The sequence below is a fragment of the Typopeltis vanoorti genome, chromosome 18 (assembly GCF_054136105.1).
Source record: "Typopeltis vanoorti isolate ZY-2024b chromosome 18, IOZ_Tvanoo_1.0, whole genome shotgun sequence".
NCBI classification, from domain to species: Eukaryota; Metazoa; Arthropoda; class Arachnida; order Uropygi; family Thelyphonidae; genus Typopeltis; species Typopeltis vanoorti.
In genome coordinates, this window is record NC_143566.1 from 77,718,338 (window position 1) to 77,736,013 (window position 17,676).

The following is a 17,676-nucleotide window of genomic DNA, read 5'->3' on the forward strand; positions in this document are numbered from 1 at the left end:
AATTTATAAATAAGATTAGACTAATGTAGGAATTAAGAATCTCAATTAAAAAAAATAATAATAAATGTGTTATCCTGATTAAACTTTCCCATTGGCTCAGCACAGGATAGAGAGCAGGGACAACATCCTCTGGTCCAAGACTTGCCTTCTACACAGATGTCACTATAAATTTGAATGCCTATTCAAAGAGAGTGGTGAGGCCTTACTTCAATGCCCTAACTTGAATCGAAATGACCGTATATCCTTATCAAAGTATGGGAAAGTTTAATCAGGATAACACATTACCTTTTTTTTTAATTGAGACTTTTAATTCCTACATTAGTTTGATGTTATTTATAAATTAAGATTATTATATGAAATTGTGAATTAATAACTATAATTTAATCATCACTCTGATGAAATTTTTCTTCTCTTTAATGCTTAACAATGTAACATCACGTGGCTCGTTCTACTTTTGAATGATCGATTGTTGGTATTCCACCTTGTTAAAAACTGTTCCTATGTAGCCACTGAATATAGTCTGTTAGTTTCAGACTGAAATATTTGGCAAATATTAAAATATTCTTGTGTTAACGTGTCTATAATTTCTAATTATAATGTCACAAGCAATGTTCCCTCTAAGCTGTGCGCGTGCACACGTTTTACAACTAGCGCACAAAGCAAAAAAATATGCGCGCACTAGATTTTCAAGATGAAATTAAAATTTATTAATTAAAGAAGTTGCACCTAAACATTAACCTATAAATTCTTTAAAAAATACGGTAACTCGGCAACGCTCAAGCCTATAATCTCGCATTTTTTATTACATTTTCGAAGTTGCACAAAACTTATAAATTATTAACAGTAACCCTATTTGAGGCTAAGACAGAAGAGAGTAAAAATAAAGAGATAGAAGCTAGAACTAAACAAGATGAGAATTAGTAATGGGAATATTTTATTATGTATGTTTAGAGTTATTTACAAAGTTAGAAAATTTAATTAAAGGCAATCAGTCACTAGTGTTATCTATTTTTTTTACTTTATTTCTTACTTCTAATCAGATCAATATTAAATACATATAAAATATTTATGTTAGCTCTGTGATTGATGTCACCCAACTTACTTGGTGGTGGTAATAATACACACACTTAGAATCGTATCTAGTACAGTTAGTATCGTGTTGGCCTCGCATGTGTGAAGTCCCCGGATCGAATCCTGCCCAAGGCTTGTGAATCGTGATTTCCGACTGTTTACTGGGGAGGCTACTGCCGTGTGTTGGAACACGGTGGGGAGTTGGGGTGACCTGGCTGACGTCCCATTGGCACCAGAAGGTAAAGAGTGAACTAAAATATTTTAACTTTTTTGCTTAAATGATCAGTATGGTGACTCGCACATACTTTTCAAAAGAAGACAAATTTTGCACACACACATTCACAGCAAAAAATTAGAGGGAACATTGGTCACAAGTGTCTCTCAAGAGTAAAATTGCATATATCTTGCACCACGATTTTTTTGCTTTAAGTTTGGGGTAAAAAATGCGAGTAATATTTGAGTAAATACAGTAATTTTTTTTAACTTTCAAATTCTTAAGTGTGGATAGACTGGATTTATAAAACGCACAAAAGAGAGCAATATAGCAGATACAAGTAGCTGTAAGCAAGAAAACGTTGATATTGTATCTCTCTCATTGATGATAAATTATATAAATTAAGTAAAAATTTATTGTATCTTTATAAATTTTGTTCTATTAAAAATAAATCATATTTTTTCTTTACATACACATCTAAATTCATATAAAATAGACATTTACAATGAAACATACTTTTTTATCTATTTATTTATTATTATTATTATTTTGATAAGGGGGTACTTGGAAATACTGAAAATTTAAGAAGGGGGTACACTGATATCTGAAGTTTGGAAAACACTAGTATAGGCAAATAATTGGGCAGTCAACAATATCTCTCAACTTTTTTACAATCAAACTTCTAAGAAGGTTACCTGTGTTTGGGTTCCGAAGGAAGTATGATTGCAAACTTTGAAGTATACATTGCAGAATTACAGAAAATTGTTGACAATATCTGTTTCATCAGTTATACTATACCACTATGGTTAGTCAAACTGAAGAGGGAAGCCAGTTAGAATTCTGAACATAAAGTTGTCAACTTTTTATAAACTTTTATGAACTTCGAATGAATTTCTTTTGGCGTTAAACCTTCTTTTACAAAGAATTTTATAACCGTGAAGAATTTTATAATTTGGTTGAGGCTGAGAAGTTTTCAGGCCACCCTCATAACATTTTCTATTTATTATTTAGTAAGATCATACCTGTTTCAGTCGTCTTTGTCTGATTAGCATGAATTATATCCGTGTGGTACTTTTCCAGTTCTTTTCCATTGATACTCCTTATGTTGATGGTTTCTATCTTCAATTCTTCTGATGTTTGTTTTTTCTTTTTCTAGAATGTTGAGTGTAGTTATGTTCCAATAGCTGGCTTTTCACTGTTCATCATAGATTTCTATAAAAACAGCAGGGTCTTGTATAACCAGGCAATGTCCCAGCCACCTCCAAGCAATGCAACTTCGTTGTTTGCATCAGACTGCCATGAAATTATGAAACTTCAGAACAGCTCGTGATAGTTTTTAATGTAATAATGTATGTTGACCTTGTATTTTGTTAATCAGGTTTCTTCTTGTCAGTTATCTTCCATTTCAATTGTATCTCCAGTGATTTTTCTGCAACAGCGATATATTTCATAAACTCCATATATATGTTTCCATACGTAATCAGAATTATTATTATAAGAGATCTCCAGGGGATCAGGGACTATTGAGGGAGGACACATATCATTCACATTGCCCATCATACCTTCTCTTGAATTCATTCACACTATCAGTCCATACCACCTCCAAAGGAAAGTCATTTTAATCATGCTGCTCTATGAGAGAAAAATCTAGCTCTTGTCCCTTAATTGATTACATGCATTCTCAAATTCCACAGATACCCTCTCTCTACTCTCCATAAAATGAAAACTTCCACCAGGGGCGAATTCTCCATGCTTGCTGTGCAAGCTCATTACTTGAGAAAGAAGTAATATTTATTTGTTAATAAATGCATGCATTTATAAGCATTCCACTTACACTTTTATTTTTGTAGACAGAAGAGGTCTTAAGCTTGCACGGCAATAATCGAGCTTTGCGTTGTGTATCGAAGGCCAATGCTTGCTCGTCTAGTCAAAGCTACCTTGGCTTGCTCGGTTGTGGGAGCTTCCAGATCCTCACTGCAGCACTGTGATTTCATGCGCATGCATAGCCATTTCTACTCCCTTCACGTCGTTTTAAACACAGGCCATAAGCAGTCAAAGTAGCTCTAGCCAGTGAGCTTCAGCCAGCCTTTAGAAATGTGTGTGTTGCTTGAGAAAATTAAGTTACAACCAAGTTTTTATGATGATGTTACTGAACAGTTCATAAAGAAGAACAGTAGGGTATAATTTGTATTCAAGTAGCTAAATTGAAAAAGATAGAATATCATTTGTAAAATAAATGTTGTATTTGTATGATTAAATGTACATAAATTTCTAAATATATAGTTTTAAATGGTCAGTAATTCATTATTCCACTAATTAGACTTCAATCACACCTCTCACTCCCTGAATGATAACAACAGCAAGCGTGAATTTCAAGACCGGCATTCGCCCCTGACTTCCACCTACTAGTATCCTATATGAGAAATCTGTAGTTTCTATCATATCACTCCCTCTTTCTCTTATTTGCTAATGTCTGTAGCCCATAAATTCTCACTGCATCCTCATAATCTGCATTTCACAGTTTCAATATCATGTTTAACCCTCTTCAATGTATCTGCATCACTGTGGAAACCAAGCGATCAGATTTGTGTACAATGGTCCAGATGAGGTCATGTCAAATCCTTGTAAAGAGACTTAATTCCATATTCTTACATATCAATGCTCATTTCAGCATTACAATTATCATCTGAGTTATATTTCCAATCTTTGCTATATAACCCTTGAACTTCCTACTACTAAAATTTCACGATCTCTAGCCTGATGAGTTTCTTGTAGCATAATTGCTCCCAATATAATACACACTGGATATCTCATGACACCTAAGTGCATAAATTTACATTTACTAATATTGAACTGCAGTTATTTTCATATACAGTAAAACCCCGTTTTTACGTCATTTTCTGTTGGTCCCGTCTTAAGGCCTATTCTTACGATATATTGTTTTCCTGCCATTAACAACTTGATGTGGATGTTATTTCCCATGCTTTGGGTTTTTTTCTCATGTGGAAATACTGATTTTCGAATCGATTTCCTCTCATTCAAATCAATTTCTGCGGAAATCTGCGCATTTCTGTTCCCAGATAGCTGGCGGTGCTTTCAGCTGTAGTTTCATTTCCGCCATCATGGTGACTCGCACGTTTGCAGCAGTGATGAGCGATACCATGATTTTTCAATCACAGTACGGATTGATATTGCAGAATTTCTGCTACGTAATTTAGCTTGTGAAAGTTATTTTCAAGTTGTGGTGGTGGATTATCCATGTTAGTAACATGGAGAAAAAAGACAGAAAATGTATTTCGGTAGAAGAAAAGATGGCAATTCTGCGACATGCAGATTGGCATGCCGGAACACATGTGCATTTAGCAAAAGATCTTGGACTCTCTGTGTCCACTTTGAACACGATAGTAAAAACAGGTCAAACACTGAACTCAATGCAAGGCAATTTGGAACTATGTCAAAAAAAAAAAAAAACGAAAATATATCCGGACATCGACATACGGTGAATTGGATAAACACTTGCGGCAGAGTGGTTTGTTTCTACGAGAGCATCGGTTATTCCAGTCGAAGGTACTATACTCCGAACGAAAGCCCTTGAATTTGCTGCGAGGTTGGGGATTAATGATTTTACTGCTTCAAATGGATGGATTGATCATTTCAAGACTCGTCACAATATTGTGTATAATGAAGAATTAATAGTGTTACAGGAGAAACTGTAAACCAGTGGAAACATACTAAAGACAATTATTCAGGACTACGAACCGAAAAATATTTTCAATGTTGAAGAAACTGGGCTCTTTTATAACATTCTGCCAAGTAAAACGTGTTTTAAAGGAGAGAAGTGTCACAGTGGAAAACTCAGCAAGCAGAGGGTAACTGTTTTGCTCATGGTCAATGCTGATCGATCAGAAAATAAATTTAAAAAGCCAAGGTGTTTTAAGAATGTGAAAAATCTGCCTACTAAGTATGATGCCAAGAGCACAGCATGGATGACCACCAGCAGCATCTTTACATCTGCCATGCATGCTCTGGATGCTAAAATGGGGGCAAATCACCACAAAATACTACTGCTAGACAAATGTCCTGCACATCCTAAAGATCTGTAGCTCAGAAACATTAGATAGTGTTCTTTCCCCCTAATTGTACAAGTGAGCTTCAGCCATTAGATCTGAGCATCATCCATGCATTTAAATGGAAACATAGAAAAATGCTTGATGAAAAAAGCTGGGTTTAGAAAGACTTTTAATGGGATTATATTGATCAAGTGCATATAATAAACAACTATGTTATACCAACTAGTTTCACCAACTAAGGCTGTTGGCATCTTCAGGGTACATAACTGATGTAAGGCACTAAAAAGTAAAAAACTGTTACAAACTATAATCAACCGATTCTAATTATATTAAACAAAGAACAGAGCGCGTACAATACATGCATAGAGTGTGCATGATATCACTTGTTGTTGTTGTTATTTAGGAATGTTCTATAGTTGGCACTATAATTCAGTTCTGGCGAGTTGAAGGATCTGATAAGGGTCTTCCAGATCACGGGCAAGATTAGTCCTTGGTTCCTGTTAAGGTTTTGTATACAGCGGGCAACTGTTGTGGCCTCCTTAAAAATTCGGGAGCGGAAATCCTCCTCCATGTAAGGAATTGTGCTTCTATCCCACTCTATGGTATGGTTTGTTCTTGAGAAATGAAAAGCTAACCCCGATTTTTCTTCTCTGTTGTTATTATTGACGTCACCTATGTGTTCTTTTTGCCTAATTTCAAGACTCCTTGAAGTTTGGCCGATGTAATTCAAGTTGCACGAGCAGGGTATGTTATAAACTCCAGCATATTTGGAGAAAGGATGGCTATCTTTTGGAGATCTTAAGAATTGTCTAATCGTTTCTGTGAGTTTAAAGGCCACTCTTATTTTATGTGATCTAAGGAGTCTAGCAATCTTATTGGAAACTGTCCCTAAGTATGGAATGACGATGGTAGAAATATAATGTATATCATCTTGTTGTCTTTGTTGGGGTTCAGAGAAAAGTATCTTGTGGACGAGTCTTCGAGGAAATCCATTCATGGTAAGGTTGGTGGGTATCAGGGATAGTTCTTACTGGAGGTCTTGTTGATCTGTTGTAAGGAGAGAGGCACGGTTCTTCAACATGTGTATAATACTAAGTTTCTGAGAAATGTGGTAGTGAAATGTAAATAACGTCCTGTATTGGTAGGTTTGTGGTAAACTGAGAGGTTGATACCACCATTCGGAAGCTTCTTAATTAAAGTGTCCAGAAATGATAATTGGTTATCTTTTTCAAGTTCTAGAGTGAATTTGATTGTGTGGTGTAGACAGTTGATTTTGTTAAGAAAGTTGAATAGGTCCTTTTTTGTGTGGTTCCAAACGATAAAGATATCGTCCATGTATCTCCACCATACTGTGGGTTTAGGGTCTGTTTGAGTTAAGATTTTACTTTCAAAATCCTCCATAAAGAGATCAGCACAAGATGGAGAGAGAGGCGGCTACCCATTGCAAGGTCAGTCAATTGCTGATATATGGTTTTATTCCATAAGAAAAAGTTTGATGTTAAACAATGACAGAAAAGAGAAGTAATGTCTTGTGGGAGCAAACTTTCTAAAATGTTGATGACTTCCTCCACAGGGATGTTAGTGAATAGAGAAGTAACATCCAGGCTGGCGAGTAAATCCGTATTGGAGATAGAGATGTAGTTCAGTTTTTCAACGAAATGTTGCGAATTTCGTATATAAGTATCCGAATTATGGATGTGTGGTTTGAGGAGGCTGCCTGGTGTTTAGATAAGAGATAAGTTGGTGAATTGATTGCATCCACAATCGGTCGTAGTGGTATTCCATTTTTATGTACCTTAGGAGTGCCATATGGTTCTTTCTTGAACCACCATATGGTTCAAGAACGAACCATACCATAGAGTGGGATAGAAGCACAATTCCTTACATGGAGGAGGATTTCCGCTCCTGAATTTTTAAGGAGGCCACAACAGTTGCCGGCTGTATACAAAACCTTAACAGGAACCAAGGACTAATCTTGCCTGTGATCTGGAAGACCCTTATCAGATCCTTGAACTCGCCAGAACTGAATTATAGTGCCAACTATAGAACATTCCTAAATAACAACAACAAATGATATCATGCACGCTCTATGCATGTATTGTACGTGCTGTATTTCCAGAGCTTTTTGGTCAAGAAAATTAAACGTTTTTTAAAAGCTGTGTTTATGCATGATAATGGTATGGACCCAAAACAAATCACCATATCAATCCTTGATGCCATGCATTATGTGGCCAAAGCATGGTTGCATGTTACTACTGAAACCATATCTAACTGTTTCCAGAAGGCAGAAGTTACGTTTGTGGAAGAGGAGGAACAACTGCAGGAGGAAGAAGAAGATATGCCAGAGCCCAACAACTGGTATGTGATGGATGAGGCTTCCTCATTTCAAGACTATGTTGATGTTGGTGTGATCACATCAATGGTAACAAGTGTAGAAGACATCCTTTCCAACCACCATGGTGAAGAAGAGGAAGAAATGGTTGAAGAAGACTGTGATCAAGAACCTACCATCCCTACTAGTAAAGTAGCAATGGAAGCTATCTCTGTTTTGAGGCGGTGTATTGCAAGTGCATCAGGAGATGATGAGGCATTTAATGCCTTATACACTGTGGAGAGGTAGGTGCAACTTATATGAGTGCAGAAAAAGCAAAAATGATCAACAATTAAAGATTTTTTAAAATAGATAAGTGTAATTGTAAATTCATTTATTTTCAGTTATTAAATTTTGTAATCTAGTATGTTGACTTACATACTGGCAGTAAGTCATCTTTTAGCCTTTTTTTAATGTTTTTTTTACATTTCCTGCTATTTGAACTTTTTTCCACCAGTCCCCTGGAAAGTGTAAAAATGGGGTTTTACTACATATACAATTCCTAACTATTCAAATCATTCTGCAAGTCATTCACATTCCTGATTATCTTTGCATCATCACAAGATAGCCGTATGTATGTATCCTATCAAATCATTTCCAATGTTATTAATGTAAAGACTGAATAACAATGGATTAAGGAATGATTCCTGTGGTACACTACTGGTCACCTTAAATCTTACCGACTCACATATCCCATATCACTTTTTTTGATATCTTCAGTCAGCTATCTTCTTATCCAAACTAATAGTCTACATTTCAGTCCCATATCCTCTAACTTTAACAGGATGCAGCCTGTGACAACCTTCCAGTTGGACAAGAGGAACGATGCCTTCCGGGTCCTTTAGAACAATGCTTCCTAAACTTATGGATGTAAAGGTCCCTTTGGAAAATTAAACTATTTCACAACTCCCATCGAAAAGAAAAAAAAATCGTAATATAGACACATATTATTATATTTATTGTATTTATATTCAATACAAAGCATACACAGCGAATACTGCAAAAATCAAATGCAAATATTATACTATCTTTTTATATAGATAGATATATTGCTATTGAAGATTTGCGGTACAAGCAGATGAAACATAAAACGATTAGTAATAAAATAAAGCAAGAATTAAAAACATAAAAGAAGTTTAATAACAATTTAACGTGATGAAGTGTTTCAATACTGCTATACAAAAAGTCAATATCAGGTGAAATATTTGAAACTGCAATTCTTAGATTTCTTTCCAATGCTTCTCATTGATAAGCAGTACCTACATTTATTTTTAATTATCAATAACAATGAAAATGCTGTTTCACGAGGGTATGTAGATGTGAAAAGAATTAGCATATTTAAGGCTGCATTTGCTAATGAAGGACATTCTTTGGATTCGACATGTTGTCGAATCCAAAATTCGGATAATTCACTGTCAACAAATTGTGATTCGAGGGTTGAATCTGCTCTCATATCAATTAGTTCTTCTTGAGATGACCATGAAAGATTGCTAAATTCACCTGCACCTGTGTACACTAGTAACGAAACATTAATTTAAAGCGTGAAAAACTTGGCTATTTTAAATGAGCGCAAGATTTTGTGTTTGTAATTTTTTTTTGTGTTTATCAATTACCTTTGAAATGAAACTTATATGAATAAGCATATATTTATTAATATTTTTTAAGCATTGAAATAATACGCAGGAAGCAAAATTTGTGAACCAACACCAATGTGTGATTTTTTCCATAAAAATATAAAAAATAACAAAAAAGAAATAATAAACATTAGATACATTTCTTTCAAGATTCAAAAAAATATCTACTTAGTCTCAAAACATTTAAAATTTTTTTTCATTATTTCACGGCTTCCTCAACAAAACTAATGGCCCCCAGGTCCCCAAGGGGGCGTGGCCCACACTTTGGGAAGCGCTGCTGCTTTAGAACACTCGTGCTGTTCATTACAAAGTATGCTAGCTCTTGCCAACTTTTCCAAACTCTTCAACTCTGCTTCAGAGATACTGATAATCAATAGTTAGACACACACACACTAATCTTCATGCCACTCGTGTACAATGGGATCACATCATACATTCTTTCTGCTCCTGGGAATCTTTCCTGTGCTGAGATTCAAATTGTACTGTCAGGTATATTGAATGACATGAAAAGCCATTCATAAATACAAAATTGAAAGTTTCACTACCTTAAACATTTATTATGTAGTTTCCTCAACATTCCAATATTAGTTTACATAATGATGCAAAGAAGGAAGCAGAATAGGAATAAAAAAACAAACTGTTAACAATGTAAATAATTGCATTAAAAATAAATTGCATGTTGTACTCATTATGTTTGTTGTCGGTTTTCTGATGTTGCTTTCAAGTGATTGTTATCATAACTGTGGTCTGAAATAAAAGATCAGAGCAAGGCTTTCATATGTATGCAAAAGCCACTCTCTAGGTCTTATTAAGATCATTACATGAGTACCCTTAATATATTCCACTTCATGTCATGGTTAGTGGAAAAGATGTGTGTAATTATGTCTAATTGTTCAATCCTGGCCTTGCCTTCAATACATAGCATCATACATCTCCTCAAAGAGATGGGCTTTGCATTAAGGATAAATATTAAAAATAGTGATCAGAACTTATTCTACCTTTACCAGGAGTTGCCTTGACTTGCACTAATTTGCGGGTCAGCTAGACTTGCAATACGTGCAGGAGCAAACTTGACTTATCTGTCTGTTTGCTTATTTGGGAAATGGAGTAAAACCAGGTTTAAAATAGCTTGGCATCTTTAACGTAGGTTACCATCTGGTTGGCGAGGAATTAGAAGATCTAAAAAGGTTAACTGCTTATTTGATTCTACTTCCAGGGTAAACTGGATCCTTGGATGAAGTGCATTTAACTTAGTGAGAAATTGTTGAAGTTCATCAGAAGAGCCATTCCATATAGCAAAAATGTCATCGCCATATCTGAACCAATGACTAGGTCTGGGAGAAATGTTGTCATGTCTCCCAGACCTACTCTTTTTTTTTTTTTTTGTTGTTATTATTTTTTGTTAGGAAATTTATTGACCTTTTTAGTTATCTTACACTAGCTACTTAGTTGGCGCTTTTTGGAATTGTCAGTTATTGTTTAATTTGAGTTTAAAATGTACTGAAGATGCCTGTGACACACAGGCGAAAATTATACTATTAAATAATCTTTTTACGTGAGTTTTTCCATTATTAATTTTGTATTTATATGTCTGTTCATGGTTTGCCATTATTTACACAGGTTTCAAAAAGACTCATCATGGGAAATCAACACAATACCTATCATACATCTCCTTAAACTTATTCAATGTTGGGGCAATCCATTCCACTCATTCACCACTCTCCAAGAAAAGAAGTCTGCACACATTTAGTCCATACACCACATTTAGACATCTTTCAAGTTACCCCTTGTTTTCCTACTACTTGCCTAGTACTGAAAAATTTCTTTTGTGTCAATCTTATAGAATCTCTTTAGTAACTTTTAAGTTTCTATTATATCCTCTCTCCTCTGCCTGTCAGCTAAACTCTGCGACCCACAAAACTTCAATCTATCCTCAAAGGAAACATTCCAGACATGTCACCAGCTTGGTCAATTGTATCTGAATCCTCTCCCCCATCTCAAGAAACACAGGTAACCAAATCTGTGTGCAGCAGTCAACATGTGGCTGAATCATAGCCTTATAAAGAGGGATAATAACCCCCTATTTTTACTTGTCAAGGGTTCTTCAACACGAATAATCCTCTGAGTTATTTTGCTAACTCTTGCAATATGGCCCCTGAATTTCAAATCTCTATTCACGATCACCCTCCCCTGCCCCAGATCCCTAGCTTCATGAATTTCCTGTAAACTAGTACCATCAATATGATAAGAGGTTTGTAATCTTTTCATTCCTAAGTGCATTACATTTTACAACATTAAACTGACAACACTTGTCCTTGTCCATACGGCCAATTTTCTTAAATCATCCTGCAGGATATCTATCTCATAGAGTATCATAGTCCTATCTGCCAATTCCTGAATTTTTCCTTTAATGAACTTTTCCAACACTTCAACCACCACTCCACAGATACTAATTGGTCTGTAATTTTCTACTCATGTCTTGGAGCCACTTTTATGTAATGGAACTATCTTATTCTCTTCTCCCTTGGAACCTTGCCAGAGCTGAGACTTAAATTAATGAACTTTGTCAGAGGAACTGCCTGTTCACTTGAACATTCTCATAGTACATGAGCTGACATACAATCCAGGCTCACTGCTGTATCTACACTGATTTTTTCAATATATTGAGTACCTCCACTTCATCTCTATCAATTCTCACATCAGTAAGTGCAAATTCACCACCTGAATGATATATATCCTTGCAAAGTGATCACTTAGTAACTCAACTATTTCTTCTGCCTCTATCACTTTCCTATCATGAGCAGTGAGCAAAGTTATCTTTCCATAATCATTCTTTCTCTTAATTGCTATGTAGCCAAAACTCTTCTGGATTTCCTTTAGTCTGCTTAGCTAATTTTATTTCAAAATCTGATTTAGCATTCCTTACCATACTAGTTACTCTTCTTGATTGTGCTTTATACTGGTCATGAGCAGACTGATCATCTTTTTGTTTATGTCTCTTTTCACAGTGCTTTCGTTTTCTGCAGCTCCTGCTTAATATTGCTACTCATCCACTTAATCAATACTCAAGATTATCCTCCTGACCCTGGGTATGCACTCTGATAATGACTTGCTCAAACAATCCTTGATTACTTCATATGCACTAATGACATTCATTCCATGTAGTTTCTTATGCCATGACACTGCTCCAAGTTGCCTCTTAAGTTTTTCATAATCTCCAGCTTTGTAGTTGGAGATTATGACATAGACATTACAAAATTTACACATGTGGAGCAACCTCCCACAACAAGACTTTTTCCAATCAGAGGAAAGTTGTTACTGTAGTTATAGATAGATATTCTGATTACCAGATCCAACTCTCTCAAACCCCTGGTATCCTCCATCACATGGGTGTTTCAGATAATTATCTGAAAAATAACTGTATAAATTCCATTTCCATCTTGCCGTATGACTGTTCCTTCATCCAGTCTATATCCCATAGTTGAACTCTCCCTTGATAATTGCTTGACCTGCACTAATTCTGCTGATCTGCCAATATATGTATGTATGTCATCCACATTTTATTCTGGACTCCCAGATCTACAGCAGCAACCAACAATATATTTTATTGTATTGCTTTCTATCTCACACCACGAAGCCTCAAATAAACCATTTCCTTCAGATTAACAATCTTCCTCAACTTCTATTTTTGCTAGTTGAAGTTCTTCAGCTATTATTAACAATAGCTTTCTTCCTGCTCTATTTCCTCTATGTTCTCTGAACATACAATATGCTGTAAGTACGTTATTCTCTGTCAAGCAGTTCTCGCTGATGCCAATAATATTTGGCCAAGTCGAGTTGACCAATGCCAAAAACTCCTCTCCTTTATTTCTGATACTTCAGGCATTCATGTATATGCATTTCCACATCCCCTTTGACTCACATTTACCCTTCCATTATGTCAATACCTGTCCATTCAGATTCGAAACCTGAGAAACTGCATCAAGATCTTCACAATCATTCCTGCACTCATATTTATCTATCAAAAGGGGGGGGGGGACAATTTCCACACAGTCATTCCTGCACTTAGACTTATTTGTCCCAGGGGGGGTAGCTAGACTCATGCTTGAGTGACCCCCTCCAATACTCAATGTGTCTTACATCAGACAAATTACAAGAAATTTTGAGATTAGAAAAGGTAAATATTGTGACATTATTCATAACAGGAGCAAAATATTATGCCTAACTGCATACCTTTCTTCCAACCATAAGATGAAGTAGAAAATATTGCCTTCTTACAAGAAAACCGCGTATTTCAACATTTTCAAGAACTTAATGAAGTAATTTACTTACACATAATTCTTAATATGAACCAGGAAATGATTTTGCATAATATAAGGAAGTGTCTGATCTGCTCTAATATTTTAGGCCTTGGTTATGTTAACAATCACTTGAACATTCTTTACAACATGAAACCTGTTTTTTTTTTTAGAATTTATATTACTAATGGAGTTTTTGTATCACTATTTTATCTTCTTTATATTATGTAATCTAGTATATGAAACACAAAGAAGGTACCAAAACAACTACTGCAGAGGATATAGTTGAGATACTTAATGAGCAGTTGATGATGAGGAGAAAGACTAACTGTAAGTGAGCAAGAGGTATATGGGGAATTGAGCAACCTTCATGTAAATAAGGCTGTAGGACTTGATAAGATACCACCAAGTATTCTGAAGAAATGTGCCAGGGAGTTGACATCTCCCTTGACATATTTGTTTAATGTGAGTCTTGAAGTGGGTCAAGTTCTAAAGGAGTGGAAGGAGAGTAAGATTGTGCTGCTTCATAAGGGAGGTGATAGAACAAGCATCAAATTATAGGCCTGTTTGTGTGTCAGATGTTGTGGTTAAAGTGTTGGGGAAGGCTGGGGAAAACCAGGATCTAGAATTGGGTTGACAACAATGGTATTATCTTTGATGGACAGCATGGATTTGCTAACAAGAGGTCAAGTTTCAGCAATCTAGTTATTTATTACAATAAGGTGATAGCTTCATTTGACAGAGGCTTTGATAGATTACTGCAGGATAAGTTGATAGTCAAACTAGAGGGGATGGAATTTAGATATTAGATTAGTGAATTGGATCAGAAACTTGCTATCTGATAGATGTCGGCAAGTTGCATATGGGGGAGAATTTCCTGGAAGAGAAAAGTCACTAGTGGTGTGGCTCAAGAGTCTGTTTCAGGGCCACTGTTGTTTAACCTGTATGTTAATGACATTGGCAAAGATCTGGATGGGGGATATTCAGTTGTTTGCAGATGATGCAAAGTTGGGATGAATTATGAAGAGTAGAATAGATGTAGCCTTACAAGAAGACTTGAATAGATTCAATGAATGGGTGTGGGAGTTGGGATACCAGTTTAGTATTGCAAAATGTAAGGTTTTAAAATTTGGGAAACAAAGATGGGATGTAAAATTTATGGTTGGTGGGGATATATTGTTGGAGGTGGAGGAAATAAGAGATCTTTGGTTGATGGTGGATAAGGATCTAAAATTTAGAGGCCATATTGCCAAATTGTGAGGACAACACGAGTTCAGGGAATGATGCAGAGCATACTGACTTGTAGAAGGAGAATCATGTTCCATTGTATAAGGCTCTCTGATTAGGCTACGGTGCACAGATTTGGTCAACTGGTTTTCAAAAGGACAAAGAGATGTCGGAAGGGGTCCAGAAGCAACTGACTAAACTAATTTCTGATCTCTGGAATGTCGAATATGAGGAAAGGTTGAAAAGATGCAATCTACAGTCTAGTGGATAGGAAGAAGAGGGTGATATGATAGAGAGTTAATAAGGGGTTGTTATATGATCAATGCTGAAGAAGTTTTACAGAAAATGGTGGGAGATCAGGGGAGAACAAGAGGTTATCCCTGGAAGTTGTGTGAGGGGGTGAAAAAGCAGTTTTTTGCACACAGAGTTGTGAATGATTGGAATGCCTTGCCTGAGAGTGTAGTGTCTGAAAGAATGTGAATGTGTTTAAGATGTGGTATAATGAGCTGTGTGTATGACAAAATGACATCCAAGATGAGTTTTTGACTCCATGGGGGTCTTAGGGTAATAATAATAATAATAATATAATAATAATTTTTAGCATTTGTATTTATGAACATTAAAAACTTAGTTTAATTATTAATAATTATTGTCGTAAATTTTTCCATGGGAAAAAATTGTCTGAATAATATCTTGTATTTATTTAAATATCATTTGGTCATATTTGTATTACAAAAAATAGAAATATGACCCACAATACATAAACATCCATTTGTATTACAATATCAGCAATGGAAGTTTTAATCACCAATAAGATAAACATATTGTTTTGTTAAAAATAATTTATACTTTGAGTCCAACTCCACACACAAAAAATTAAATCATATGGTATGATAAGTTCTAGGAGGGAAAAAAAAAAACATACCTTAAATGCTTTCTGAGCAAGATCTAACCAAGATGGAGGTGCAAAGTACACTGACTCAGAAACACAATAACCACAACATATGGTTGATGTAAATGATTCTGGAAAGATAATAATAAACTGGCCACTTTCCTGAACAGTTCTACTTAAAGATGCGCCATGTTCTACAAGAATATCTGGAGGTACCTGAAATAATTTATCAGAAAATAATATTAGGTGATATATGTGCATAAATTTATTCAGGATAAGGAAATATTTCATGTTGAGATCTGAATCAGGTGCACTTATTAAGATCCATTGAATTCAGACATACTTATAATATTACAGGAAAAATCGTATTTTGGAAATCATGGTTCAGTTTTCAGAGTGATACAACGTTATCTGAAAGTCCTTGAGTGGCAATGCATGCACGCCCATTTTTTCAGGAAAGTACTTATGTTAACAAGCATATTGCATAATCTAACTTGGGATAATTCTTTTAAAGAGACACATTGCTTTCTTAGAGAGAGAGAGAGAGAGAATTTCACTAATTTCTAAGAAATTATTATTATTATCATCATTTGAAATTAAATTCTGTGTACTCACTATTTCCTCTGGAAGGATGCAATTTTTGAATTTGAATTCACACTCAGACTATATATTGGAAAAAATCTCTCCTTTCCTACCTATTGGCTAAATTTTGCAATCCACAATCCGTTAATCTATTTTAGCACAGTCAACACCTCTTTCCAACATCTCATAATTCAGAGACTAGATATATAAAGAGATGTAATTGTTCCAAGTCTAACAAAGTGGAATACCAATGTGAATATCATAATTGCTATCTGAATTGTATTTACCATTTTAACTGTGGAGCAAACATTATTTACCATTTTAACCGTGGCAACGGCACCCATTTTCTAATGAAGAGTCGAAGCAGTACGAGGAGCGCACGGAAACATCTAAGACTCTTCAAAGGACAAGACAACAACAACAACAACAACTGTGGAGCAAACTCCCTGTCTGCTATCACTCTCAATTACTTGCTTTCTCAATCTCCTAGAATGGAGTACCATCAGCACAAATCATAGTCTGTATAACCTTACTATCTGTAACACTTTTCTCCTCTGTCTATTATTCAGTATTCTCTGGAACAGTATTACATCATTTGTTATCACTTTGGAAAGCACAACAAAACATGAATTCCTTAAATGAATGATCCACTCAATAACTGGATTATAATGGATCTGAATTTCTTTAGAAGCCAGAGGAATTTCATGCTTAGTATGAGATTATCACCTCACTTATTAAAGGCTGGAAGTGACTAGCAAAAGTTCCATGTTTGGGTTCAAGAACATGGTTTGCAGATTATTTAACCATTAGCTCATCCTAGTTAATGTATCCATGGTACATATAACCAGATATATCTTATTATTACATGGGTATCTTCATGGAATCCAAAGACTCATTACAGAAAAACCAACACTAATCTTTATAAACACAATACCAATCATAGGTTTCTTTGAACTCATTCACTGCGAGGACATTTGCCACTACTTCTGGTGATCCATTCCACTCATTCACCACTCTCTATGAAAAAAAAAAAATCTAGTCTATGCATTCTTACTAACCACACTCGTAGCTCCCTTTATATTTATATGTATTGAAATATTTCTTCTATGTCAATCTCATATAACTTACTAAAGAGGTTCTAAGTTTCTATGATGTCCCCTCTTTTCTGCCTATCAACTAAACTTTGTAATCCAAAAACCTTTCTATTCCTTATAGGGAGTATTCCACAGACTTGTCACCAGCTTAGTCACTCCTCTCTGAATCTTCTCTACCACTTTCTGGTCCCTAAGAAACCCACGTGATTAAATCTGTGCACAG

The 17,676-nt window shown here is 35.4% G+C and overlaps 1 protein-coding gene across 3 annotated transcripts in view; it reads right to left on the reverse strand.

The window, feature by feature from the left end:
- Window positions 1-17,676, reverse strand: part of Jarid2 (Jumonji, AT rich interactive domain 2) — a 557,336-nt gene that overhangs the window by 100,755 nt on the left and 438,905 nt on the right. For all 3 annotated transcript variants that reach the window (XR_016549859.1, XM_090408748.1, XM_090408747.1), the window contains exon 17: window positions 15,811-15,993. Coding sequence is in view for 2 of the 3 variants with exons in the window: in XM_090408748.1 (XP_090264874.1) it covers window positions 15,811-15,993 (183 nt within the window). In the remaining variant the exon portion in view is untranslated. The remainder of the gene's footprint in view (window positions 1-15,810; window positions 15,994-17,676) is intronic.